This window comes from Selaginella moellendorffii, unplaced genomic scaffold (assembly GCF_000143415.4).
Source record: "Selaginella moellendorffii unplaced genomic scaffold, v1.0 SELMOscaffold_148, whole genome shotgun sequence".
Taxonomy (NCBI): domain Eukaryota; kingdom Viridiplantae; phylum Streptophyta; class Lycopodiopsida; order Selaginellales; family Selaginellaceae; genus Selaginella; species Selaginella moellendorffii.
This window is the reverse complement of record NW_003314409.1, coordinates 145,474-165,901: the sequence shown is the minus strand read 5'-3', so window position 1 is coordinate 165,901 and position 20,428 is coordinate 145,474. Positions and strand designations below refer to the sequence as shown.

The following is a 20,428-nucleotide window of genomic DNA, read 5'->3' as shown; positions in this document are numbered from 1 at the left end:
GTCGATGACGTGGCGCTCCGCTTTTCGCGCTTATGTATCCCTCGTTTTAGGTTTCGTTTGTTCATTTGGATTTGGCGAGGCGATGGGATCACTCGACGATAGCGAAGTTTCAAGCGGGATCATCCCCAGCGAAGTTTTCCCCCTTCTCCACAAGCTCGCCGGGAAGTGGCCGGATGTCTTGGATGCTCTGGACGTGACATGGAGGCCGCTCAAGGGAGCTATGACGAATCACATCTACGAGTGCCAGTGGCCGGGGGGGAGCGGCAGGGTCGGCGAGCAGCAGCGCAAGGCGCTGGTGAGGATTTACGGCGACAGCGTCGACATCCTGTTCAAGCGGGAGGACGAGGTCCGGATTTTCGAATTCGTGTCGCGCAAGGGCCAGGGGCCGCGTCTTCTTGGCCGATTCCCCAATGGCCGAGTGGAGGAATTCATCCATGCCAGGGTTTGTGTCTCCTTTTCCCTTGGCGTTCTTGGAACCGCGATGACGGATTGGAATTTCTTGCAGACGCTCACGGCTGCCGATCTTCGCGATCCTGGAATCTCCGCACGGATTGCGGCCAAGATGTGGGAATTCCATCGCCTGGATTTGCCGGAATCGCACGAGCCTAAGCTGTGGGAGCGCTTGAGGTACACAGCTATAGCCTTACAAACGATCTCTACACTGAGAATTTCGATCGCAGGGACTGGCTCCAAAAGGCGGAGAAGCTATGCTCGCCTCAATCGATGCAAGAATTCCACATGAAGAGATTGGAGTCGGAGATTCGCGAGGCCGAGAGCACCATCCCGGAGCCTGGCGATGTGATTGGGTTTTGCCACAACGATTTACAATACGGGAATATCATGCACAACGATGCCACCGACGCTCTGACCATTATAGTGCGTTTCTTTCAAGGCCTTTTTGCTTGGTGGATCTTCTTTCTCTTCCTTAGTTTTCTCAATCTAATTAACGTTGGTGCTTAACAGGACTACGAGTACGCCAGCTACAATCCCGTGGCGTTTGACATTGCGAATCACTTCTGCGAGATGGCTGCCGATTATCACACGGAATCTCCCCACCGCCTGGACTATGCCAAGTACCCAGGCAAGTACTTTTCGCCTTTTCACGTCGAGAAAACGAGAGAGAGCATTTTAATTGCGAGAGCTTACACTGTTGCTCTCATTCGGCAGATGAAGATGAGCGGCGAAGATTCATAGAAGCGTACCTGGATTCCTCTGGATCAAAAGCGAGTCGAGGAGATGTGGACACGCTACTGCTCCGAGTTGATCTGTATGAACTTGCGAGCCACTTGCACTGGGGCCTCTGGGGAATAATTTCGGTACGTATTGTCAACTTTTTCTGTGACATGTCGTGCGTCTGTGTCAGTTTGCTTAAGGTTTGAATCTCACTCTGGAAAAATATCTTTTCTTTTCTACAGGCAGCTATCTCAGACATTGACTTTGATTTCCTCGAGTATGCGAGGCAGCGGTTCCAGCGCTACGATGAGAGGAAGCGTGAATTATGGCCAAGGACAATGAAGAAATATCCTTTAGAAAGTGTATCATATATCTTGAGATCGAAATAAACAGATACAAAATTCCAGCGACTCAATCACTTCTTGAAGAAGAGCTCCTCCGCTTGCGTTGGAAACAATGTCAAGAAGAGGTACGCGGCTGGAAAGTTTCATAGTTAGATTCGTTTTTCTTCGGTTCTGACGATTCAGGAAGAACATCTTACAAACTAAAATGGCCCCAAGGACCACGGAGAATTGGCCTTGGATGGTGACCAGGCCCGCTTTTCCTGCGTCCTGGAGCTGCTTGGGACCCTCTGTTGCGAAAAGATCTGCTTCAGGGGTACAACTTAAGAATCTTTCTACCCTTATTTTTTTTGTTTTGCTTACCTGGCTTAACTTTTTGCAGCCCATTGTCAATAAATGCCAAGTTTCGGAATCCAGCTTCTTCCAACTTCTCGGCTGCTTGTCCAGACCTGAAAGAATCAAATGTTCAAGACAAAGAAACGCTCGCCTCCAAGGTAACTTAGTGTATCTCTCACTCTCACCTTAAGCCTTCCTGGCAGACGAGTAACAGCTTGCTGTCTTTAGAAAAACTCCGCTCAACATCAGCGACGAAGTTGGAGTTTGGTTTTGTGAACGCTATTCCGTAAAAAAGCCCGGCGAATCCATTGTGCATCACTCGCCTGATCGAGGTACCTGGAAGAATGGAAAGAGCGTCAACTTAAGCCGAGGTAACAGAGAAAAACTCGGAAAAGAAAGCAAGAGTTCTTACTGATATCTCCATCGGTGTTCACTGTAAACAGTGGGACGTGCGTGGATGGCTTGATATGCGCTCGATCAAACTGAGACTTATCGCGGACATCGACCACACTGTAGCCTTCCTCCGTGACGAGCTTCTTGGCCTCCTCTCCATCAACATACTTGATTCCAGCGGCCACAATGGCAGTGCTTGTAGCAGCTCTCGCGAGGTAATTCGGGCTCCTCCTCCATTTCACGCTCCTAGCTCTAAAATCCTGTTCCAGATCAATGCGAGCAGCACTGAAAATTCGCAAACTTTACCTCGTGTAGCCTCTCGAGGACGAGCAGCTGCTAGAGAGCGTCCACTGCGAGTGCGTCTTGGCGGCCATAGCCATATCTTTGGCGGTAAATCTGACGTGGCGATTCTTCTAGATAATGTGGTTGGGTTGCTTGCAGACGTAGCAATTCTTTTTATCGTGACGTGGCAGACAATTCGCTGGACAAGTGGCAAAAAACCCCGCGAGAAATTCAAGAGAGTTCTTGGAGGAAAGATCAACAAAAATGGACTGCTTTGGAGCGCTGATCGAGTGGGAGCTCCAAATCCTTCTCTTTGGCTACTGCTCGTTGGTGCTCCCGTGTTGCCGGACGCTTTTATTCTACGCGGCCGTGTTTTTCCACTACTCCAAGTTCTTGTCAGCACTCATTTTCAGGATGATCACTCCACTTGGCACCGAGAAAGCCGTAAGTTGGCCACATTTAAAAAGAGATCTGACACAGTCGTCTTGGTTGCAGCTGGAAAACCATGTACACTGGTTGCAAAAATCCGTCCAAGATCTGGACGACGACAGCATCGATCTGGAGAGAAAACTGGAAGATCTAGAGCAAGAGTACTGGCGCAGCGAGAGATTGCTGAGTAGAGTCATGGCCGAACGACGAACGCTTGTAACCAGGCTCGAGTACTTGGAACTGTGCTTCGAGAAGGCCTCCAAACACGACTCTTGAGTCAATCGGTACGAAGTTTTAGCACAAAATCACACGGCAAGTTGTAGATTTCTTGGCTCCTTTCTTACTTTCTTTTTTCCTTCTTACTTGTGTTTGCTTTGTTTTTTTTTTCTTTCCTCGCGTTGCAAAGATCAAATCAACAGCATGACTTTTCTTTCTTGTGCGGACCTCTGCTTGTGTCAGGTCTGTTGAGTCTCAAGTTTCCAGGCTGAATACAAAGAACCAGCGGTGACAAGTTTAAACAAAACCAGGGAGGAAAAAAAAAAAAAAACAAAACCCGACCTCGGCTTTGGCGTCACTCTCAGCTAATCGCTGCTTGATGTCCCTGGCAATGGTGAAAAACACGTCTTCGACATTTTGGTTCGTCTTCGCGCTCTGCAAGGATTAGAAAAGAGAAGAAAATCTCAGCGCGAGATTTGTCTAGAAAAGTTCTTACTGTCTCGAAGAACTTGATGCCAAACTCATCGGCGAGAGCCTGGCCCTTCTCAGTTGGAACAGCCTACAAGTGGAGCGGACCAAGTCAATTCTCTGCAAGGAAAGGGAAAGAAAAAAACGTGCCCGTTTGCTTTCGTCCATATCCGCCTTGTTGCCGACGAGGATTTTATTCACGTTGTCAGACGCATGTTGCTCAATGTTCCTGATCCAATTTCGTATATCTGGTCAAGGCCAAAAGGTCGAGTTCTTCCTTCTCGCACGTAAGAAAAACTTTGGTACGTACTGTTGAATGACGACTCGTCCGTGACATCGTAAACTAGCAAAATTCCCATGGCACCTCGGTAGTAAGCTGCAAGATCCGAGAGCTTTTAGGCAAAAGGCAAAGAAAAGCAAGTGCTGTGTAGCAAGCTAAGCACACCAGTTGTGATCGTTCGAAAGCGCTCTTGCCCAGCTGTGTCCCATATCTGCAGCTTGATCCTCTTTCCATCGAGCTCGATGGTCCTGATCTTGAAATCAATCCTGCCAATCCCAGAAACAGCAATTCAGTTCATCACAAAGAGAGAAGTAAAAGAGCAAAGAACTCACCCAATTGTCGTGATGAAGCTCGTTGTAAACGAATTATCCGAGAAGCGCAGCAAGAGGCAGCTTTTCCCAACACCTGGAAGCGCATTAGACCATGTAAAAGAACCTACATTCTCATCAAAGCGAGCAAAAACAAAGGGAAAGAACAGGGGGAAAAAAAACAAAAAACAAAAGAACCATACCGCTGTCGCCAATGAGCAAAAGCTTGATGAGGTAGTCGTAGTCGGCCCTAGCTCTCCCAGAGCCGCTGGCCATGGCCGCTGGTCACGGACGGGATCAAAACCCCTCGCTCGGGGGCGCAATGCCGCCAAATCAAAGCCCTAAATCCACACAAAACAAGAGATCCGAGTACCAGCGAAGACGACACATCCGTCTCCTCACGATCGCTGCTGGCGATCCATGGCCGATCCACGCCGCGATGCCGCCAAGCCCCTGTCGTCTTCCTCCTACCCTAAATTTACTCCTATATTTTTTGCCCCCCACCAAACCTAACCTAACGTCAAGCACGAAACATTCCCCTCCGTACGCGGGAAAAAATAAAGGTGCCCGTACGAATACACGTGGCCCGGCGCCACCACGTCACACGAAACCGCGGAGGACGTGGCGTACCAAACGAACAGCTGGCGGGGCCGGGCAGGCCACGTCGGGTGTTCGGGCAGCCCGGGCAGCGTGGGCGGCTTTCCATGTAAAATCGAATCACATTTTCTTCGCCAATGTGGACAGTGTCATAGGGTCTCGTGTCCTTGTTCTTCTTCGCTCACTCCTTCCTTTCTTTCACCTCGCTCGCCGCCGCCCTTGGCTCGTCCTCCTCGCGCTGGGAGGGTTTGTGGGAATCGCTGCGGAGGCGCCGGGCTTGGCTGGATCCAGCGCGCCGCTGGTCGGATCTACACCACAGCGCCGCTCGCCGCTCGCCGCTCGCCGCCTCGCTTGGGTCCGCGAGATTCCCCCCAGGTAGATTCTGCGCGGCGGCGGGGAGATCTAGAGTAGCGCAAGGGGAAGAATGGCGCAAGAGAGCTGGAAGAGGGAGGAGGAGGCGGCGGGGTGCCAGCTCCCCGAGGGCCCGGTGCTGTGCGCCAACAATTGCGGCTTCTTTGGCAGCGTGGCCACCATGAATTTGTGCTCCAAGTGCTACCGGGAGCAGTCGAGCAGCAAGGCGGCGGTGGTGTCGCCGGCGTCGCCCGCCACCGCCATCGACATCGCCGCGATCAAGGGCCTCCAGGGCGCCGCCACCGCCACCGCCACCTCCACCGCCCAATTCGAGCTCGCCATTGCTGACGAGGCGACCGACCATCTCCAGCTCCAGCCAAGCAAACACCACCACCACGGACACCTCGAGGAAACGATGATCACCACCACCACCACTACTGCTGCTGCTTGTGCTACTGCTACTCCAGCAGCGAAAGAAGAAGCTCTTGCCGCCATAGCTACCAGTCGTACTTCTACCACCATCGCCACCGGCGCCACCACCTTGGTAACCGAGGACGATTCCTCGGCTTCCCAGGAGAAGCCGCGGCTGCCAAATCGCTGCCTGGCTTGCCGGAAGCGCCTCGGCTTGACCGGATTCAAGTGCCGCTGCGGGGACGTGTTTTGCTCCATGCACAGGTACTCGGACAAGCACAATTGCTCTTTTGATTACAAGGCCGCGGGGCGCGAGGCCATCGCCAAGGCGAATCCCGTCGTCAAGGCCGACAAGATTGAAAAGATCTAAGCGAGCGAGCGAGCGAGCGAGCGAGCACAAGATCATCAGAGTTTCTAAGGTTGGTTCTTTTCATCCATCGTGTGGCCTTGTTCATAACGAAGAAGATCGAGCAGCGGAGAGGCAGCAAAAGAGAGAAAACAAAACAAAAAAAAAATGTTGTGAGAGAAAGGAGGTGTTTCTCGATCGATCGAGCTCCACAGCTTGGAGCTCGATCAAATCTCTATTGGTTTTTTCAAGGTTCTTTTTTCTTTTTTCTTTACTTCGCTTTCTTTCTCGCTCCTCGCCGCTAAAAGCCTCCTCTCGTTTTCTACTACGTGTGTTTTGGTGGTCCTTTTTTCCTTGGCTCTTTCCATGTAGGAGGTGTTCTTGAGAGTTTTGTTTCTCCCCGCTATGGTTGCGTTTTCGTCGTTCTTTCGGGATCACATATGGCTGGTGGGTGTGCAAATCAATGTAGCTTGATAATTTAATCAAAAACTAGGCCTATAGTAGAATCGAGCCTTCTTTCCATCTTATTTTTTACTTCTTACATCGTATGGTTTTGCTCCACGAGAGCCACTGTCACAGCATAAAAAAAAACGTTTTTTTGTCCCAGGGAAACGAGCTCTCTGCCACGTCCCCTCCAAAATTATTTTTTTCACCATCACCGAGCTTTGAATCCGCCATGCTATGGTACACGACCGAACGAGTCTTCCCCACTTAGAACGCGTTAATTTAATCCGCCGCAGCAGCAACAGCAGCAGCAGCGTCACTCCAAAACTTTCGTTGTCAAGACAGACTGATGATCTGATATCGCCTTGTTTCCTTGCGGGAGAAGCGAGATTTTGCCGCTCTCTCCCAGTGTAAGTACCGCCCTGTGTTCCTTTCCTCCGATGTTCTTAAGCCTCTTAAGTTGTGTGTGTGTGTGTTTACCCGGTTAGTAGCTGCTCCATGGCACTCAAAGGCGCGCCTGGGATGCCCCCGGGAACTCGCTGGGGATGGAGAGGAGCAACCCCGACGTTGATCAGGAGTTGTGTCAACCATCGCCGAGTTCCAGCATCCTCCTGGAAGGAAACTTGATCTTACGCTCTAAACGAAAAGTCTCAAAGCTCTTGCTTACCCGTAAGCAATTGCTGAAGGTGTTGTCGCGGAGATACTCTGGAAGGCACGTCTTTAACGCCTCACAAGCCCTGTGCCGGCCAAGGCGAGAGGTTACAAAACGTCAAATCCTGCGCAAAAGAGGTACCTGGGATTGTCTGATAGACGGAGATAGCAACGGATGATGTGCTTGAGCAGGCGAGACGACGGTGTTTCTGCAAGAGCCTGTACCATGTTTCCTAGAACTGCACTCACGGCGAAGAATCTCTCGGCCGTTGCACAAATGTATGCGAGCCCTACATCATCCAGCAGAATCTTCTGGACGATGAAAGTCGCGACCTGCAGTGACGGAGCAACATTTCAGTGCTGGAGTAGCAGGAGAAAACTTTTTAAAAAAGAGAGAGAACCGTCTTGGAGAGCTCGCTGCCCATTTCCATAGTACGCAGGCAAAGTGGGATGATTTCAGTCGACAGCAGGAAGTTGATCACGTCAGTATCATCAACCTGCAAGAGGTTCGTGTGTCATCCATCGCACGAAAAGAACCACTTTAGAAGAGTCCCTTGCTTACCTTTACTAAAGCACCGATAACGCCAAGGCTAGTGAGACGCAAGTACTCAAATGGTCGCGACTTGCTGACGGTGTTCAAGAAAGGATACAAATACAATGGAATATGTGCTGCAAACAATGACCGCACCAAAGTCACGAGACGAAGAACACGATCGAAAAGTTGTTTGGGTCTCACCGTTGAGAAAGAGAGTCCGCGTTTCCGGATGCGAAGCCACGCACTGGACACAAAACATGGTCGTGAGGATTGATACATTGTCACCGAAGTGAAGAGAAAAACAAGAGCACAGACCTGGAGAAGAGCCAGAGCGTTGCAAACGCGATTCGAAGCACCAGCCGTCAAGGTTGGAGGCGAAAGCATTGGATAAATAGATACAATCTCCTGTAGGTAGTGTTCTAAGAGCTTACAAACTAGAAGAAGTAGAAGAAGAAGGAAAAAAAAAACCCACACCTGCAAGAGCGCCGCGATTGTCCCGCACGAGTACCACAGCATCGGAGCGAGCTCCTGGAAGGACTCCCTCTTCTGCAACAAGCCATGGAGCTCAGAATCCCGGAGGAGAAGAATGCCGGCGCAATCCAATCTTACCTTGGACAAATCCAGGAGCGCGTTCTCCCGCTGCTCCGGGACGATGAGCTCCAGCACTAGCTGCTCGGCGGTGGCCATCTCGCGCCGCCTGTCCAGCATCGCATTCGCGGCCATCTCCCCAAACCCTACTCCAGCGTTTCCTCCCAGCATAACACAAACCCTTGGAGAGCGTCCAAGTTGTCTACTACTTGAAAAAATTTAGGCCATGGCCCATTCTCATCTTAGGGCTCCCGGGCTGCGAGACAGCGATGGCGCTAGCGTCTGGCGATGTAAGGAAGAAATATCTCTCGATCTCTCGCATTTTTCGCTAGATCTATAGCAGCATTTGCGTAATTTGCATCCAGGGAGCTTGGTCGCTGTTTGGATCCACGCGCCTGTCCAAAGGCCTGGCGCTGGTATTTGCGACGGGGTATGTTCTAGCGCTTGTTCTTCCCTGGACTGTGGAGTACCTCGCATTGGTTCCCGGGAGGTGAGGAATTCTATCTTGCTTTGCTTCTTTCGTGCTGACGATCTGGGATCCATTCGCCAGAACAATACCATTCGCGTGGAATGTTGTCACTGCCGGTTACTTCGAGCACACTTTTCTGGGTGTAAGTAAGCGCAGTGCTAGGACTTTTCGTCGATTCCAGTCACTGACACTGGCTTCTACGTTGGATCATTGCAGCTTGTTTCTAGTGTTCTTGGGATAGTCTTCTTCGGGAAATTGCTGGAACCTATATGGACGTCGAGAGGAATGTCCCTGTTCATCATCCTTGTCAATTTCTTCACTACGATCACCACTTTTGCCCTCTCGGTGTTCTTGTACTACGTTACGAGCCAGGGGAAATACTTGTCAGTTTTTCTTCTTTCTTTTCTCTCCGGTTTTGAGTCGTCGTCTTTCCTTTCAGGTATGTGCCAATCTCTGGATTCTCTGGAGTGCTTGCAGGGTTTCTCGTTGCGGTGAAGCAACTTATGCCCGATTACGAGCTCCCAAAAATCAAGCTACGTGCAAAGGTGTTCTCTGAATATCTTCTAGAACTATAGAAGTTGAAACGTCTGTCTGGCTTTTGTGCAGTGGTTTCCATCCTTGCTCGTCGCATTCTTCGCAGTACTCTACTTGGTCGTCCCGGATGCGTTCCTCGCTGCCCCTTACATCATTCCTGGAACTTATATCAGCTGGATTTACTTGCGATACCATCAAACCAAACCCGAGGCCAAGAACGTGAAAGGCGACTCCAGCGACGAGTTCGCGTTCTCGACTTTCTTCCCGCAGTTCATGAGGTAACTGAGAATCACGCAACCCATCTTTCATTCACTTCTGGTTTTGATTTTCCATCAGGCCAGTCGTGTATCCAGTTGCGACGTTTTGCGACAAGCTTTGGTGCGGGCGTAGGAATCAAAGCACTGCAAACTTGGAAGACGATCGCGGCGATGGCAGTGGACCTCTGCCTGGATCGGATCCGATCGAAGCCTCAAGACGAAGGTAAATCAGATTTCTCGTAGTGGTGGAGTTCTCAGGAAGTTCATTTCATACAGGGAACGCGGGGCTCGGGCGCTGGAAGAGAGGCTAAACGATAATCCCAGGGAGAACGAGAACGCGAACGCCGCGGAGGAGAATGTATAGAATGGTGGTAAGAGAATCGCGAAAGAGAGTAGCCTACACATGATTTAGATCTCAGTGCCGAGAATTTGGCAAGAAATTTTACTTGAGAGGAGCTAAGAAGAAAGAAAAACTTCCTGGAAACTTGGCACTATCATCGCAAGACCCATAGCTTGATGATCTTGGGACGAAAGAAGAATTGGATCTTCCCATCGGTCACTCGGAGCTACTCATCTCTGCGAAGCGCCCTCGTCCAGGGCCTGCTCGATCGTGCAGAGGCAGCGCAAGATCACGACGAGCGCTGCGATCTCCTGGCCAGCGCGATCCGGGAATGCGGCACCAACACAAATGCCCACGATGCCAATCTCCTCCACCAACGCATCCTCGCGATCGGCCTCGGCCGCGAGAGACTTCTGGCAAATCTTACCATAGAAATGTATGGCAAGCTCGGGGATCTCTCGCGAGCGATGGCGGCGTTCCAATCCATCGCCAACCCAAACGCTTTCTCGTGGACGATTCTCGTGGTAGCGTTTGCCCAGAATGGGCATTTGCTCGAGGCACTGTTCTTCTTCCGGAAGATGGAGCTGCAAGGGATCAAGCCCACGATCTTCCCCTGCGCGGCGGTGATCGGCATCGCCGCGAGCTCGCGAGACCTCGCGCTGGGGCGATGGATGCACGCCAGGATCGTCCACCAGGGCCTCCGGATCAACGCCGTGGTGGAGAACAGCCTCGTCAACATGTACGCGCGATGCGGCAGCCTCGGCGACGCGATGGAGGTCTTCGATGCCATGCTCGATCGCGGCGTGATCGCGTGGACGTCGCTCATCGCGGGGTTCGTCCAGCGCGGGGATCACGCCCGCGCGCTAGGGCTCTTCCGGGCTATGGCGCTCGAAGGAGTCATGCCAAACGATATTACGTTTAGCTCGGTGCTAGATGCGTGCTCCGGCGCTGGCGATCTCGCCCAGGGCAGGATCGCGCACGCCCAGATCCTCGAATTCGCCGCTGGAGCGATCGATCCCGCCACTGGCGCCGAGATCGTGGCCATGTATGGGCGATGCGGTAGCGTGGGCGATGCCGAGCGCGCGTTCCAGGCGATCGATCGCCCCGATCTCGGTCTCTACAACGCGATGATCACGGTCTACGCCCAGACCGGCCGCGGCGATCGCGCGCTGGAGCTGATCCAGCAAATGCGGGCACGCGAGATCCTTCCCGACGAAGGGACCTTCGCTAGGGTTCTTAGCTCGCTCCACGACCGCGCCACGCTGGAGCGCGGCCGCGCGATCTATCTGGAGCTCGCGGCGGCGGGATCACCGCTGGGAGTGGTGCTCCAGACCTCGATCGTGAAGATGTATCTCAACGCCGGGTGGATCGACGAGGCGGCGGAGATCTTCTCGCGGATGGAGTCGCGGGACATGTTCTCGTGGACAGTGATGATCACAGCGCTCACGGAGAGGGGGCGGGGAAGAGAAGCGCTGGATCTCTTTCGCCACACGCGGCTCGAGGGCCTGGATCTCAATCGCGTCGCGCTAATCAGCGCGCTGGACGCGTGCGCGAGCCTGGGATCGATCAAGGAGGGCGCGCACATCCACCAGGAGATGATCGCGGCGCTGGGGATCACTCCAGACGCGGTGCTTGGATCCGTGCTCGTCAATCTCTACGGCAAATGCGGCAGCCTCGCGGTCGCGAGCGAGATCTTCGCTGCCATCCCGCGCAAGGACGTGGTGTGCTGGAACGCCATGGCGGGAGCTTACGCGCACCACGGCCGCCACGCCGCCGCCGTGGAGATCCTCCGCGCCGCCGCCTTGGACGCCATAGCGCTTTCCCAGGTGAGCTTCCAGTGCCTCTTCTACTCGTGCAGCCACCAGGGCCGCCTTCGCGAGGCGCGCGAGAATTTCCACTCGATGATCGGCGATCACGGCGTGGATCCAAGCGACGAGCACTTTCGATGCATGGTGGATCTCCTGGCGCGCGCTGGGAAGATCGATCGCGCGGAGGAGCTCATCGCCGCCATGCCCTACGAGCCGGTGGAGGTGGCGTGGACGATGATCTTGGGCGCGTGTAGGGTTCATATGGACGTCGTACGGGCCAACCGCGTGGCTGCCATGGCGCTGGGCCAGCCATGTACGGACGTGGAATCTCCCTACATTCTCATCTCGAATATGCTCTCGGATGAACAGGAGTTGGCGCTTTAAATCTTCTTCCTTGTTCTTGCGCGTGGGGATGGATTTTTAGGGTTTGTGGATCCGGGGCGGATGAACGAATGCGGCGGCAGCAGTGGCGGCGGCGGCGGCGCCAGCGCCAGCGCCATGGCGGAGATTTCACCATTGCGATCGCTGCTGCTGTGGAAGAGGCCAGGGTTATCGGCGCTGGTGCTCGCTTGCGGCAGCCTCCTGTATTACCACTGCACGGCCAGGAATTGCAGCCTCGTGTCGCTGACCTGCGATGTTGTCATCGTTCTGGTCTCGTCGCTCGCGATTCTGGGCCTGGCGTTCCGGAATTTCAACATCGCGTAAGTGCTTGCATCTCCAATTTTCTTTGCGATGATACAAATCACTTTGGCTACTCCTCGCGCGATTGTTTGTCTCCTTTTCTTAGAGCTTGAAGAACTCATCGTTTTCTCTTCCAGGGTCCCGGTCGATCCTCTCGAGTGGCAAGTCTCGGAAGAGTGTGCGACCTCCATCGCGGCATGCATTGCCAACACGGTTGGCGCTACTGAGGGAGTCCTCCGAGTGGCAGCTAGTGGCTCCGATTACAAGCTTTTCTTCAAGGTATTTCTTCCTTGTCTTTGGCTTGACAACATCTCGTGATCTCTATGATCGTATTTGTTTCTTTGTCATTGTCTTTGCCTTGACAACATCTCATTGATCTCTATGAATCCCAGGTTGTGGTTTTCTTGTACTTGGCAGCTGCTGTTGGAAGGGCAGCCTCGGGAGCCACAGTCACATACATAGGTTCTCGGCAAGCTTACCTTTTATTCTTTGCTAAGATCCGTTCCTCGCAGCGTTCGTGGCAGCTTTCATCGTACCGCTACTAGTTCACAAGCTCAAACCGAAGGTTTTCTCCCAGCGACGAGACTAGCTTGCGGGAAGCTTTTTCTATCAGCCTCTTAACTGCCTCAGGCTCGGGGGATTTACATCGTTTCCGGCAAAGAACTTCCATCACAATCGTCCTGGCGGGAGTTCTCTATACAGATCACTGTGTTAGTTTACAGGAGAAGAAAAATTTGGGTGTCTATCCCATTCTGGATCCAGGAGGAGACTGGATTGGCGACGCAGCAGGCAGTTTCATTCCTGGAGGACTGCCGATGGCGGCTTTTGGTTCTGCTGGTGAGGCCGCTTGTGACTTTTTGATCACTGCCAAGCGCTGTTTGTGGACGTCGCTAGCTACCTGCAAATCTCCATCGTCTTAATACACTGAAAAAACGAAGATTGCGCTTACGGGTTTCTTGTACGTTCTGTACTCTTCGCCACCAAAGCCCGGAAGTGTGATTCGCCAGTTCCTCTCTGCAAATCCCCAGGCACAGAGTTAAAGTTACTCCCTGTGAGAGAGCTCGGCCGTACCTAAGTGCAAAAGCACGTCCTTGGCTTCCAAAACCGTAGATTTTCTATGCTTTGCAAGAGCACAGGCGAACGTCGTCACCTGATTCCACCGAATGGAAGAGGAAGATTAGAAGGCTTCCAGCAAAAATGTATTGCTGTATACCGTTTCGATGAAATCGTCGGCTATCTCCAGCAAAGCATCCTCCACTTCCGGCTCAAGCTTCTCTTTGGCATCCACCTGAAAGAAAAGGAAACGGAATGAAAAGGTTTGTCACAAGCGAGAAGAAAGCATTGCATGTACCTGCGTGACAAGCTCCTGAATGCTCCGCTTGCCCAGGATTCTGTTGGTTGGCTCCGGTGGCTGGTTAACTGGCGCCGGTGTTCCAGCAGCCTGAGGATTAAAATTGGCACCCGGGGACACTAGAGGCCTCTGGAGCTGTCTTAATTGCTGCTGCTGCTGCTGCTGTTGAAACTGCTGTGGAGATAATTGCTGGACTGGCCTCAAGTGCTGATACTGCGCAGCGGAAAGCTGTTTGGACCACGGTTGCTGCTGCTGCTGCTGCTGCAGGGGCGTTTGCATCTGATAAGCAAGCTGTGCAGGAGATGGCGCTCTTGCAACCTGGCCGGATTGCAACCTCTGAAGACCATGATCAAAGTTATCATCCGTAAAAGAAAAACTCGCATCTACCTGAGGAGAAGTTAGCTGCTGCTGCGGCTGCTGCTGCTGCGGCTGTTGTTGCTGCTGCTGCTGCGCACGAACGTTGCCTTGTGCTCGTTGCGCTTGGAGCATTCCGGAGGGTCTCCCGAGAGGACTCATCATCTGGTGCAGCCCCTGAATCCCTGCTGGCTGGAATTGTGCTTGCGCTTGCTTTTGCCTCACCTGCTATAAGAGAGTTCCAAATCAGGACGATCAATATTAAAGCAGTGAATCACAAACTTGCAAAGAATAAGAACTACCAAAATACCTAGTGGAAAAAAAAGAGAGAGAGAGAGAATTCGGGAAAAACACAAGAGAAAAAACAAGGGAAAGAAAGAACACTAAATAGAGAAAAAAGGAAGAACTTACTTGCATTGTTGAAGCCTGGCCATTGAGCATGGATGGATGCCGCAATCCCTGCTGCGTCATGTACTGCTGCATGTTGGTGGTCTGCGAGGGATACATGGAAGATCGAATCGCGGTGGCGCTGAGAGCGCTGGCTTGCTGCTGCTGCTGCTGCTGCTGCTGCTGCTGGATGGTCTGCCCATTCTGCGCGGCCATCTGCTGCGGCCTTTGCTGCGAGCTTATCCTCTGCGCAAGCTGCTGCTGCATGGAGGTGGCGGCGGCGCCACCACCGATGGGCGACGACACCGCTTGCGAGTAGACGTTGCTGGTGGGCGCCGGCGCCTGGGAAGGCCTCCCAGCAGCCACGCCGCGAGGAGCTTGCTGCTGCTGTGGAACCATCACCCTCTGCCGCATCTTTTGCTGGTAGACCGCGTTCTGGATGAGCTGCTGCTGCTGCTGGGGCTGGAGCGAAGAGAAATTCTGACCTGGAGGCTGCGATCCCACCGCGGGATTTTGCTGCTGCCCGGCCATCAGTCCTGGCGATCCCAGTCCCCCCACCGATGTAGCCGCCTGAGGGATCGGAACTGCCGATTGCGTCGCGACTGGGAGCTGAGATCCGGGCGGCGGCCCTGATCCAGAGGCGGCCGGCGATGGCGCAGACGCCGAGGCAGCCGATCCTACCGTTGCTGGAGCTGCGGATGATGGGATTCCGCCGCTGGATTGCTGTGTCGCGGGAGGAGGAGCTCCATCGCTGGGCGCGCTCGCCATGCCCGCCTCGCCAAGCCCTAGAATGGGGACAGAGCTAAATATTTTGCCATGGAATTAGGGCATAGAGAAATTATGGAATGTGGGTCGAAGGAGCCCCTCCTCGTCCCGCAAGATCTCGAGCATGGCGATGAATTGCAAGAAGAACAAGGACGAAGCTCCTTCTTCCAAGCGCTTTTCAACAACGTAGGAACTCTCGTTGGTAATTATAGCTCGCTCCTTCCTCGATTGCTAGATCTTCTCGATTGCTCTCTGCACTTCCTTTTCCCGGAGAAATTCCAAAAGTCCTCCTCTTCTTCTCGAATTTCTCCTGTCTCTCTTCGATTAATCGCTTGCTTCTTCCAGGTCTGGGGATGCTCTCGTGTCCATACTCTCTCCACAATGGCGGATGGCTCGGCCTGATCGTCCTCTTCTCGTGCGGCGCAATCTTTTGCTACACGGCCTACATCCTCGCCCGATGCCTTGGAAGCAAACCTGGAACATCCACCTTCCAGCAAGTCGCAGCTCTGGCGTTCGGGAGAACCGGGCGGACCTTCGTCGCCGCGATCGTTGACTTGGAGATCCTGGGATCGCTGGTGGGCTTCACAATCTCGTTGCGTGACAACTTAGTCAGGATCTTCCCACACGCAGGTGTCCATCTCCCGTGGCTGGAGCTCGCGCCTACGCAGTTCCTCCCCATCGCCGGCGTGCTCGCGGTTCTTCCGATCATCTGGGTGAGAGACTTGAGCTGGCTCTCGTATGTCTCGCTGGGTGGAATCGCAACTTACTTGATCATCGTCCTGGGAGTTCTCTGGGCCGGGATAGTCGACGGGATTGGATTCCACCACTCGATCGCGCTCGTGAATCCGACAAAGCTCGCCGAAGTCGCTGGCCTCTACGCATTTTGCTACTCGGGACACGTGATCCTTCCCAGGATCTACAGCTCCATGAAAGATCCATCGCAGTACCCAAAGGTGACGAACTTTCTCTTTAGAAGCTCTCCATCGATCGGGAAAGGTTCTAAAGAACCATCTGATCGTCTCATCTCGCAGGTGGCTGCTCTAAGCTTCTCCATCGCGACGCTGATCTACGTGGTGGTGGCGATCGCGGGCGCCACCATGTTTGGCTCCTCGATCCAGTCCCAGGTGACTCTCAGCCTGCCCAAGGAGCTCGCGGTGGCCAAGCTGGTGCTGTTCCTGGTAGTGCTCATCCCTCTCACCAAGTACGCGCTCGTCGTCAATACCCTGGCAGTACACATGGAATCTCTCATTCCGTCGCCACCATCGCTCTCCGGCGGCGGCGGTGGCGGTGACGGAGCCTGGCGGAGCTGGAGCAGCGTCTTGGTGAGGAGCGCGATCATGGCGGTGGTGCTGCTGCTGGCGCTGGCGGTCCCGGCGTTCGAGACGACGGTAGCGTTGATCGGGTCGGGCATCAGCGTTACCACCTGCGTCATCCTGCCAGCCATCTTTTTCGTGAAGATCTTCGGTACCCAGAGGGCACCCCGGCACGAGCTCGCGTTGACTGTGCTATCCGGCGTGGCCGGCGTGGTGCTCGCCATTGTGGGAACCATCGCGTCCATTAGAAAGCTCGCGCATTGACCATTCAGCGTCCGTTGACTGAGTAGGATTGACTACTTATCTGGACTGATTGACTTGACTTCTAACGGTAATTTTAGACGTATCGTTTACTAGAGTTGACTAAAGTTGACTGTAGCTTAGCAGGCGACAACATGATTTTGTCCTATGCGAGGATCAACCAGGGGAGGGAGAGGGCCCAGGGAACAAGAGAGGAATTAACGTAAAGAGCGTCTTTCCTAGGTATAGTACTAGTAGTAATCTGTACACTAGCTACTATAAAGCTCGCTCGCCTCGTAGAGTAGCTATGCTATTTCTCCTTTTGCGAAGAAAAACAACCAACATTGTCAAGATCAATCACGTCAAACAAATCGCCGAGATTCCTCCTTCCTTCTCGTCCAGATCGGTCATTCCTTCCCTTCTCGTCCAAATCGATCACTGTTGTAATGGATGTGTGGAGCGATCCCTCCCTACCCTCGATCGAATCGATCGAGTAGGCCGGCACTGGCGATCGATCGCTCATGGGGATTGCCGGGACGATCGCATCGCCGCGGCGGACGAGAAGGAATCCCTGCTGCAAGCGCTGGCAGTGGCTCTGCTGCTGCTCCTCCTGCCCGGCGAGGAAGAGGACACTGACAATGGCGTCATTGCCGCGGGAGGAGCGTCGCTCGACACAGGCACCGGCATTGGCAGCAGCGGTGGCGATGGCGGCGATTCGTACGACAATCGCGGCGGCCGCGGTGGTGGCGGTGGCCTCGCCCACATCTGGGGGCGATCGGGCGACGAGGGGGGCGTGGAGAATGCTGGAGACGATGGCGGCGTCACGAATGGCGTCGCGGAGGACATCTCTTCCTCTTCCTCGATCACATCCACCACCGCGGATGCCGGGAGTGGGGGACGATCCACCGCGAGAGAAATCTCTGTCGCCGCCGCTGCTGGGCGATGATCGCCCAAGTCCTGATCTTCCGATGCCCCAGACGAGGAGGAGCTCCCAGATTCCTCGCACGACGACGAGGAGCAAACGTGGAGAAGCCCTCTCTCGCGCTCGCGGACATCCGGAACGTCGGGCTGGATCACCTCCACCACGACGTGCCCGGCACCCCCGCGCTTGAGCCGGATGGACGAGGATTTGAGCGCGTCCTCGGCGGAGTCCACGAGATCCTCCCGCGCCTCCTCCTTGATCGTGAAGAGCAGCCTGGGCGGCGCAAGAACACACTCGCCCCCATCCAGCATCATCCCAATCTGCGATCCAAGCCCGCGGCTCTCGAACATCTTGGCCACGAACGCCGTCTCGCTCGATCCTCCTCCTCCTCCTTCCCCCATTACCACCTCTGGTCGAGAAGGATCATTCGGCGCGACGCTGGCGCTCGTGACGCGCGAGCTCGCAATGAGAGATCTGCGCTTCCAGAAGAGGAGATAGTAGAGCTCCGCCAGTAGCAGCACAAGAAAGACGCCAAAGACAATGCTAAGCCCGATTCCAAGCGCTCCAACGGACGCCATAGCCGGAGCTCTTTCTTCCCTCACCTCCAAGATCCTCGATCAAAGAATCCACCGCCAATCCGCTGGAATGCTCGCCGCCTCCATCCCCAATGGGCCGAATCCCTCCTCCCAAGAGCAGCACCCCAGTGGCACGGCGCCTCCGCTCTCCCTCCCTCTCTCTCTCTCTCTCGCGAGAAGAAAAAAGAACAAAGAACCAAGAACTCACAGAGAGCGTCGAGCGTCGAGCGTCGAGCCAGGGAGAGAGTTTGAAAAGATTAAAAGAAAAAATACTTTTTTAAACGCCCTTCGTTTCAAGATTTTGTGTTGGCAGGATTCGAACCCCACGTCGACGCGTCCATTCAAATATAGATATTTGTTTAGTTTGGCCTTAGCACGCTCTACTAAATCAAGCGTAGCGATACTTTGGCTAGAAACCAATCATCTTAAAATGCAGTTGAGGGGGACATCATTCGTGTGACATGTCTGGCCAGCTGAGCTGGCACCACTGTCTGCTGACACGGCGTCAGCATCCCTCTCACAAGATTATTCCCGAACAGATTCTCTCACGTCACGCCCTTGATGACCTTTATCAAATAAAATCTAAACCATGGAAGAGATCTCGCACCTTGATCAAGTAATTTATAAACCATGGAAGACTATGGCTTTCAATGATCATCATATCTATGAAGTTATTTCGCGGGAATTCCATGAATTTTACTATGGAGCTTGTTGTACCCACTTCCAAAAATGTTTCCTCACGCCCACCGCGCCGCCCAGGCAGCTGGTAGCAGTCGCGGTTCTTCCACTGGCGGCCACCAACACCGCCGCTCCGCCACCGCCACCGCCACCGCCATTCCCATCCTCGTCCTCCTCCGTGTCGAAGTCCGTTTGAGGGAGCTGCTTGACATGCGCGGTGATCGTATGGATCACGTACCTGGTCGAGAGCCCCGGATAGGAGAAGGACTCCCGCTCCTCCTCCACTCTCTGGTAGCTCTCGCGCAGTAGCGCCACCTGATCGATCGCGCAGCCCAGCTCCTCCGAGATCCCGCGCAAGCACGCCTCCTCCACGCTCTCGCCGGGCCGCATCTTCTCCGAGAGTGGCCGGTTCCTGGGCCGGATCCTCCCGTCCGCCATCTCCTGGTACGCTTCCACCAGCATCTCGCCGCTCTCGTTCACGATCTGGACGCTCGCAACGTGAACAGTCCGCTTGGGCGGGCGCGAGTCCTCGAGGGAGATCTCGCCCTCCAGGAGCTCTCGCCATAAGTTGGCGACGCGCTTGGTTCCCGGAGCTGTTCCCCAGAGATCCAACAGAGCGCCACCCTGCGGGAGCCTCTCCTTGAGCCATGCGTAGAACTGGTCGAGCGAGCCGGAGAAATCCTCGGCCGTGACGCAGCGGCTGGACGGAGCGCACAGCTCCGCGACTGGATCCATCTTCACGTCCGCCATGTCGCCGCTGGGATCGCCGAGCGAGGGGAAGATCACGGCGAGCAAACCGTCCAAAGTGGAGCCGATCCTGCCGAAGCCCGCGTAGAGAAGCTGGCTCAACACCTCGTCCGCCGAGTCGAGGTCGTGGGCAGCCGGGATGGACGTCGGGCAGACGTGGATCAAAGGCAGCTCGCTCAAACTCTTGTGGAGATGGATGCCTGACGTCGAAGAACTCTCGCCCAAGAGCGGGCTCTCCTCCTGCTGGATCACTATCCGGAAGAACTCGGAGAAGCTATTCCAAATTCCCGTGCCAAACGAAGCGCTCGACCCTTGGTCTTCCAAGATTGCATTGCATTTGCCAGCCCGTCGATGCGACCTATGCCGGGCAAGCGACGATGACGAAGAATCTAGAATGAAGACCTTGTGAGAACCGGAAGAATGAGAAACACCACGCTTTGCCATGATGCTCCACCCAAGAAAACCCCCATGACGATTCTGGCTACTACACACTACTACACTCCCTATCAATCCTACCCTGTTGCTTCCTCCTGCGGCTACTCCTGGGGAATTTGACACAGATTTCTGCGAAGCAACGACTCCAGTCTCCAATCGACAACTAGAGCAAGCTACGAACCTCATTGCGGAGCGATCTGTGCTAATCCATGCGCCGAAGACCGGCGCCGCTGCGCCAAAGAGCTTTCCAGGGATCGATCGATCGCCCAGGAAGAACAAAATCGTGCCCTCCTCTCTCTTTCTCTCTCTCTCTCTCCTCTCCCAGCAAAACTATCGCCCTATCGCCTTTAGAAAGGCAGCCTATTGCAGTTTGCCACGTGGACAGCGAACTATCCGCATTAAGTGTGGTGTGTGAACGGCACA

General features: G+C 54.1%; 11 protein-coding genes across 13 annotated transcripts; 6 read left to right on the top strand and 5 right to left on the bottom strand.

The window, feature by feature from the left end:
- Positions 1–56: 56 nt before the first annotated feature.
- On the top strand, positions 57–1,583 carry LOC9652429 (probable choline kinase 2). The gene is made up of 6 exons (XM_024666763.1): positions 57–442; positions 506–627; positions 681–876; positions 964–1,081; positions 1,168–1,316; positions 1,416–1,583. Exons 1-6 carry the CDS (start codon positions 83–85, stop codon positions 1,560–1,562), a joined length of 1,092 nt encoding a protein of 363 aa, XP_024522531.1. The 5' UTR covers positions 57–82; the 3' UTR covers positions 1,563–1,583.
- On the bottom strand, positions 1,497–2,672 carry LOC9652428 (rhodanese-like domain-containing protein 9, chloroplastic). Its single transcript, XM_002993038.2, has 6 exons — positions 2,550–2,672; positions 2,263–2,495; positions 2,036–2,186; positions 1,878–1,963; positions 1,715–1,819; positions 1,497–1,650 (listed from the first exon to the last, which is right to left on the bottom strand). The coding sequence occupies exons 1-6, from the start codon at positions 2,621–2,623 to the stop codon at positions 1,589–1,591; spliced, it is 711 nt and encodes a 236-aa protein (XP_002993084.2). The 5' UTR covers positions 2,624–2,672; the 3' UTR covers positions 1,497–1,588.
- Positions 2,673–2,983: 311 nt separating this feature from the next.
- Positions 2,984–4,717, bottom strand: LOC9652447 (ras-related protein RABE1c). The gene is made up of 8 exons (XM_002993037.2): positions 4,430–4,717; positions 4,251–4,323; positions 4,084–4,184; positions 3,949–4,014; positions 3,789–3,886; positions 3,667–3,729; positions 3,513–3,605; positions 2,984–3,438 (listed from the first exon to the last, which is right to left on the bottom strand). The coding sequence occupies exons 1-8, from the start codon at positions 4,500–4,502 to the stop codon at positions 3,367–3,369; spliced, it is 639 nt and encodes a 212-aa protein (XP_002993083.1). The 5' UTR covers positions 4,503–4,717; the 3' UTR covers positions 2,984–3,366.
- A 246-nt stretch (positions 4,718–4,963) lies between these two features.
- On the top strand, positions 4,964–6,437 carry LOC9652427 (zinc finger A20 and AN1 domain-containing stress-associated protein 9). The gene has a single exon (XM_024666757.1). The coding sequence runs from the start codon at positions 5,248–5,250 to the stop codon at positions 5,953–5,955; it is 708 nt and encodes a 235-aa protein (XP_024522525.1). The 5' UTR covers positions 4,964–5,247; the 3' UTR covers positions 5,956–6,437.
- On the bottom strand, positions 6,430–8,366 carry LOC9652446 (CCR4-NOT transcription complex subunit 9). Of its 2 annotated transcripts, XM_002993036.2 has the most exons (9): positions 8,171–8,365; positions 8,036–8,107; positions 7,877–7,966; positions 7,763–7,805; positions 7,589–7,695; positions 7,428–7,523; positions 7,169–7,359; positions 7,043–7,112; positions 6,430–6,986 (listed from the first exon to the last, which is right to left on the bottom strand). In XM_002993036.2, exons 1-9 carry the CDS (start codon positions 8,318–8,320, stop codon positions 6,852–6,854), a joined length of 954 nt encoding a protein of 317 aa, XP_002993082.2. In that variant the 5' UTR covers positions 8,321–8,365; the 3' UTR covers positions 6,430–6,851. The 2 variants fall into 2 exon arrangements, with proteins under 2 accessions (XP_002993082.2, XP_024522523.1); XM_024666755.1 differs by having other exon boundaries at positions 7,877–8,107; positions 8,171–8,366.
- On the top strand, positions 8,321–9,893 carry LOC9652445 (rhomboid-like protein 19). The gene is made up of 8 exons (XM_002993056.2): positions 8,321–8,439; positions 8,515–8,639; positions 8,700–8,760; positions 8,835–9,001; positions 9,058–9,163; positions 9,225–9,430; positions 9,489–9,632; positions 9,686–9,893. Exons 1-8 carry the CDS (start codon positions 8,419–8,421, stop codon positions 9,771–9,773), a joined length of 918 nt encoding a protein of 305 aa, XP_002993102.2. The 5' UTR covers positions 8,321–8,418; the 3' UTR covers positions 9,774–9,893.
- A 32-nt stretch (positions 9,894–9,925) lies between these two features.
- LOC9652444 (pentatricopeptide repeat-containing protein At3g09040, mitochondrial) lies at positions 9,926–11,941 on the top strand. Its single transcript, XM_024666773.1, has one exon. It carries the CDS (start codon positions 9,926–9,928, stop codon positions 11,939–11,941), a length of 2,016 nt encoding a protein of 671 aa, XP_024522541.1.
- On the top strand, positions 11,924–13,186 carry LOC9652426 (reticulon-like protein B23). Of its 2 annotated transcripts, XM_024666758.1 has the most exons (4): positions 11,934–12,258; positions 12,376–12,517; positions 12,631–12,700; positions 12,751–13,186. In XM_024666758.1, exons 1-4 carry the CDS (start codon positions 12,002–12,004, stop codon positions 12,825–12,827), a joined length of 546 nt encoding a protein of 181 aa, XP_024522526.1. In that variant the 5' UTR covers positions 11,934–12,001; the 3' UTR covers positions 12,828–13,186. The 2 variants fall into 2 exon arrangements, with proteins under 2 accessions (XP_002993100.2, XP_024522526.1); XM_002993054.2 differs by having other exon boundaries at positions 11,924–12,258; positions 12,631–12,995.
- Positions 12,903–18,377, bottom strand: LOC9652443. The gene is made up of 11 exons (XM_002993035.2): positions 17,177–18,377; positions 16,192–16,528; positions 15,720–16,011; positions 15,354–15,569; positions 14,355–15,132; positions 13,977–14,171; positions 13,590–13,925; positions 13,452–13,526; positions 13,310–13,388; positions 13,188–13,252; positions 12,903–13,136 (listed from the first exon to the last, which is right to left on the bottom strand). The coding sequence occupies exons 1-11, from the start codon at positions 18,146–18,148 to the stop codon at positions 12,981–12,983; spliced, it is 3,501 nt and encodes a 1,166-aa protein (XP_002993081.2). The 5' UTR covers positions 18,149–18,377; the 3' UTR covers positions 12,903–12,980.
- Positions 15,198–17,019, top strand: LOC9652425 (amino acid transporter AVT1E). Its single transcript, XM_002993053.2, has 3 exons — positions 15,198–15,281; positions 15,441–16,048; positions 16,127–17,019. The coding sequence occupies exons 2-3, from the start codon at positions 15,449–15,451 to the stop codon at positions 16,670–16,672; spliced, it is 1,146 nt and encodes a 381-aa protein (XP_002993099.1). The 5' UTR covers positions 15,198–15,281; positions 15,441–15,448; the 3' UTR covers positions 16,673–17,019.
- Positions 18,378–18,728: 351 nt separating the features above from the next.
- On the bottom strand, positions 18,729–20,315 carry LOC9652423. The gene is made up of 2 exons (XM_002993033.2): positions 20,187–20,315; positions 18,729–20,134 (listed from the first exon to the last, which is right to left on the bottom strand). Exon 2 carries the CDS (start codon positions 20,012–20,014, stop codon positions 18,845–18,847), a length of 1,170 nt encoding a protein of 389 aa, XP_002993079.2. The 5' UTR covers positions 20,015–20,134; positions 20,187–20,315; the 3' UTR covers positions 18,729–18,844.
- Between the last annotated feature and the right edge of the window lie 113 nt (positions 20,316–20,428).

What these genes read in the sequence shown, in the direction of transcription:
- LOC9652429 (XM_024666763.1), top strand. Translation starts at nt 83, where the DNA reads ATGGGATCACTCGACGATAGCGAAGTTTCAAGCGGGATCATCCCCAGC. An exon ending in GGACTATGCCAAGTACCCAG is followed by an intron (nt 1,082 to 1,167) that starts GCAAGTACTTTT and finishes CTCATTCGGCAG; the next exon opens with ATGAAGATGAGCGGCGAAGA. An exon ending in GCCTCTGGGGAATAATTTCG is followed by an intron (nt 1,317 to 1,415) that starts GTACGTATTGTC and finishes TCTTTTCTACAG; the next exon opens with GCAGCTATCTCAGACATTGA.
- LOC9652428 (XM_002993038.2), bottom strand. Translation starts at nt 2,623, where the DNA reads ATGGCTATGGCCGCCAAGACGCACTCGCAGTGGACGCTCTCTAGCAGC. An exon ending in TCCTCGAGAGGCTACACGAG is followed by an intron (nt 2,496 to 2,549) that starts GTAAAGTTTGCG and finishes ACAGGATTTTAG; the next exon opens with AGCTAGGAGCGTGAAATGGA. An exon ending in CCTTGGGGCCATTTTAGTTT is followed by an intron (nt 1,651 to 1,714) that starts GTAAGATGTTCT and finishes GAAACTTTCCAG; the next exon opens with CCGCGTACCTCTTCTTGACA.
- LOC9652447 (XM_002993037.2), bottom strand. Translation starts at nt 4,502, where the DNA reads ATGGCCAGCGGCTCTGGGAGAGCTAGGGCCGACTACGACTACCTCATC. An exon ending in TTTGCTCATTGGCGACAGCG is followed by an intron (nt 4,324 to 4,429) that starts GTATGGTTCTTT and finishes ATGCGCTTCCAG; the next exon opens with GTGTTGGGAAAAGCTGCCTC. An exon ending in GCATCAAGTTCTTCGAGACA is followed by an intron (nt 3,606 to 3,666) that starts GTAAGAACTTTT and finishes TAATCCTTGCAG; the next exon opens with AGCGCGAAGACGAACCAAAA.
- LOC9652427 (XM_024666757.1), top strand. Translation starts at nt 5,248, where the DNA reads ATGGCGCAAGAGAGCTGGAAGAGGGAGGAGGAGGCGGCGGGGTGCCAG.
- LOC9652446 (XM_024666755.1), bottom strand. Translation starts at nt 8,320, where the DNA reads ATGCTGGGAGGAAACGCTGGAGTAGGGTTTGGGGAGATGGCCGCGAAT. An exon ending in CGCTCCTGGATTTGTCCAAG is followed by an intron (nt 8,108 to 8,170) that starts GTAAGATTGGAT and finishes GGCTTGTTGCAG; the next exon opens with AAGAGGGAGTCCTTCCAGGA. An exon ending in CCTTCAGCAATTGCTTACGG is followed by an intron (nt 6,987 to 7,042) that starts GTAAGCAAGAGC and finishes GTTTCCTTCCAG; the next exon opens with GAGGATGCTGGAACTCGGCG.
- LOC9652445 (XM_002993056.2), top strand. Translation starts at nt 8,419, where the DNA reads ATGGCGCTAGCGTCTGGCGAT. An exon ending in CTCGCATTGGTTCCCGGGAG is followed by an intron (nt 8,640 to 8,699) that starts GTGAGGAATTCT and finishes TCCATTCGCCAG; the next exon opens with AACAATACCATTCGCGTGGA. An exon ending in ACGAGCCAGGGGAAATACTT is followed by an intron (nt 9,002 to 9,057) that starts GTCAGTTTTTCT and finishes CTTTCCTTTCAG; the next exon opens with GTATGTGCCAATCTCTGGAT.
- LOC9652444 (XM_024666773.1), top strand. Translation starts at nt 9,926, where the DNA reads ATGATCTTGGGACGAAAGAAGAATTGGATCTTCCCATCGGTCACTCGG.
- LOC9652426 (XM_002993054.2), top strand. Translation starts at nt 12,002, where the DNA reads ATGAACGAATGCGGCGGCAGCAGTGGCGGCGGCGGCGGCGCCAGCGCC. An exon ending in TTCCGGAATTTCAACATCGC is followed by an intron (nt 12,259 to 12,375) that starts GTAAGTGCTTGC and finishes TTTCTCTTCCAG; the next exon opens with GGTCCCGGTCGATCCTCTCG. An exon ending in ATTACAAGCTTTTCTTCAAG is followed by an intron (nt 12,518 to 12,630) that starts GTATTTCTTCCT and finishes TATGAATCCCAG; the next exon opens with GTTGTGGTTTTCTTGTACTT.
- LOC9652425 (XM_002993053.2), top strand. Translation starts at nt 15,449, where the DNA reads ATGCTCTCGTGTCCATACTCTCTCCACAATGGCGGATGGCTCGGCCTG. An exon ending in ATCCATCGCAGTACCCAAAG is followed by an intron (nt 16,049 to 16,126) that starts GTGACGAACTTT and finishes CTCATCTCGCAG; the next exon opens with GTGGCTGCTCTAAGCTTCTC.
- LOC9652443 (XM_002993035.2), bottom strand. Translation starts at nt 18,148, where the DNA reads ATGGCGTCCGTTGGAGCGCTTGGAATCGGGCTTAGCATTGTCTTTGGC. An exon ending in GGATCGAGGAGCCAAACATG is followed by an intron (nt 16,012 to 16,191) that starts GTGGCGCCCGCG and finishes ATGGAGCTGTAG; the next exon opens with ATCCTGGGAAGGATCACGTG. An exon ending in CCGACGATTTCATCGAAACG is followed by an intron (nt 13,389 to 13,451) that starts GTATACAGCAAT and finishes CGGTGGAATCAG; the next exon opens with GTGACGACGTTCGCCTGTGC.
- LOC9652423 (XM_002993033.2), bottom strand. Translation starts at nt 20,014, where the DNA reads ATGGCAAAGCGTGGTGTTTCTCATTCTTCCGGTTCTCACAAGGTCTTC.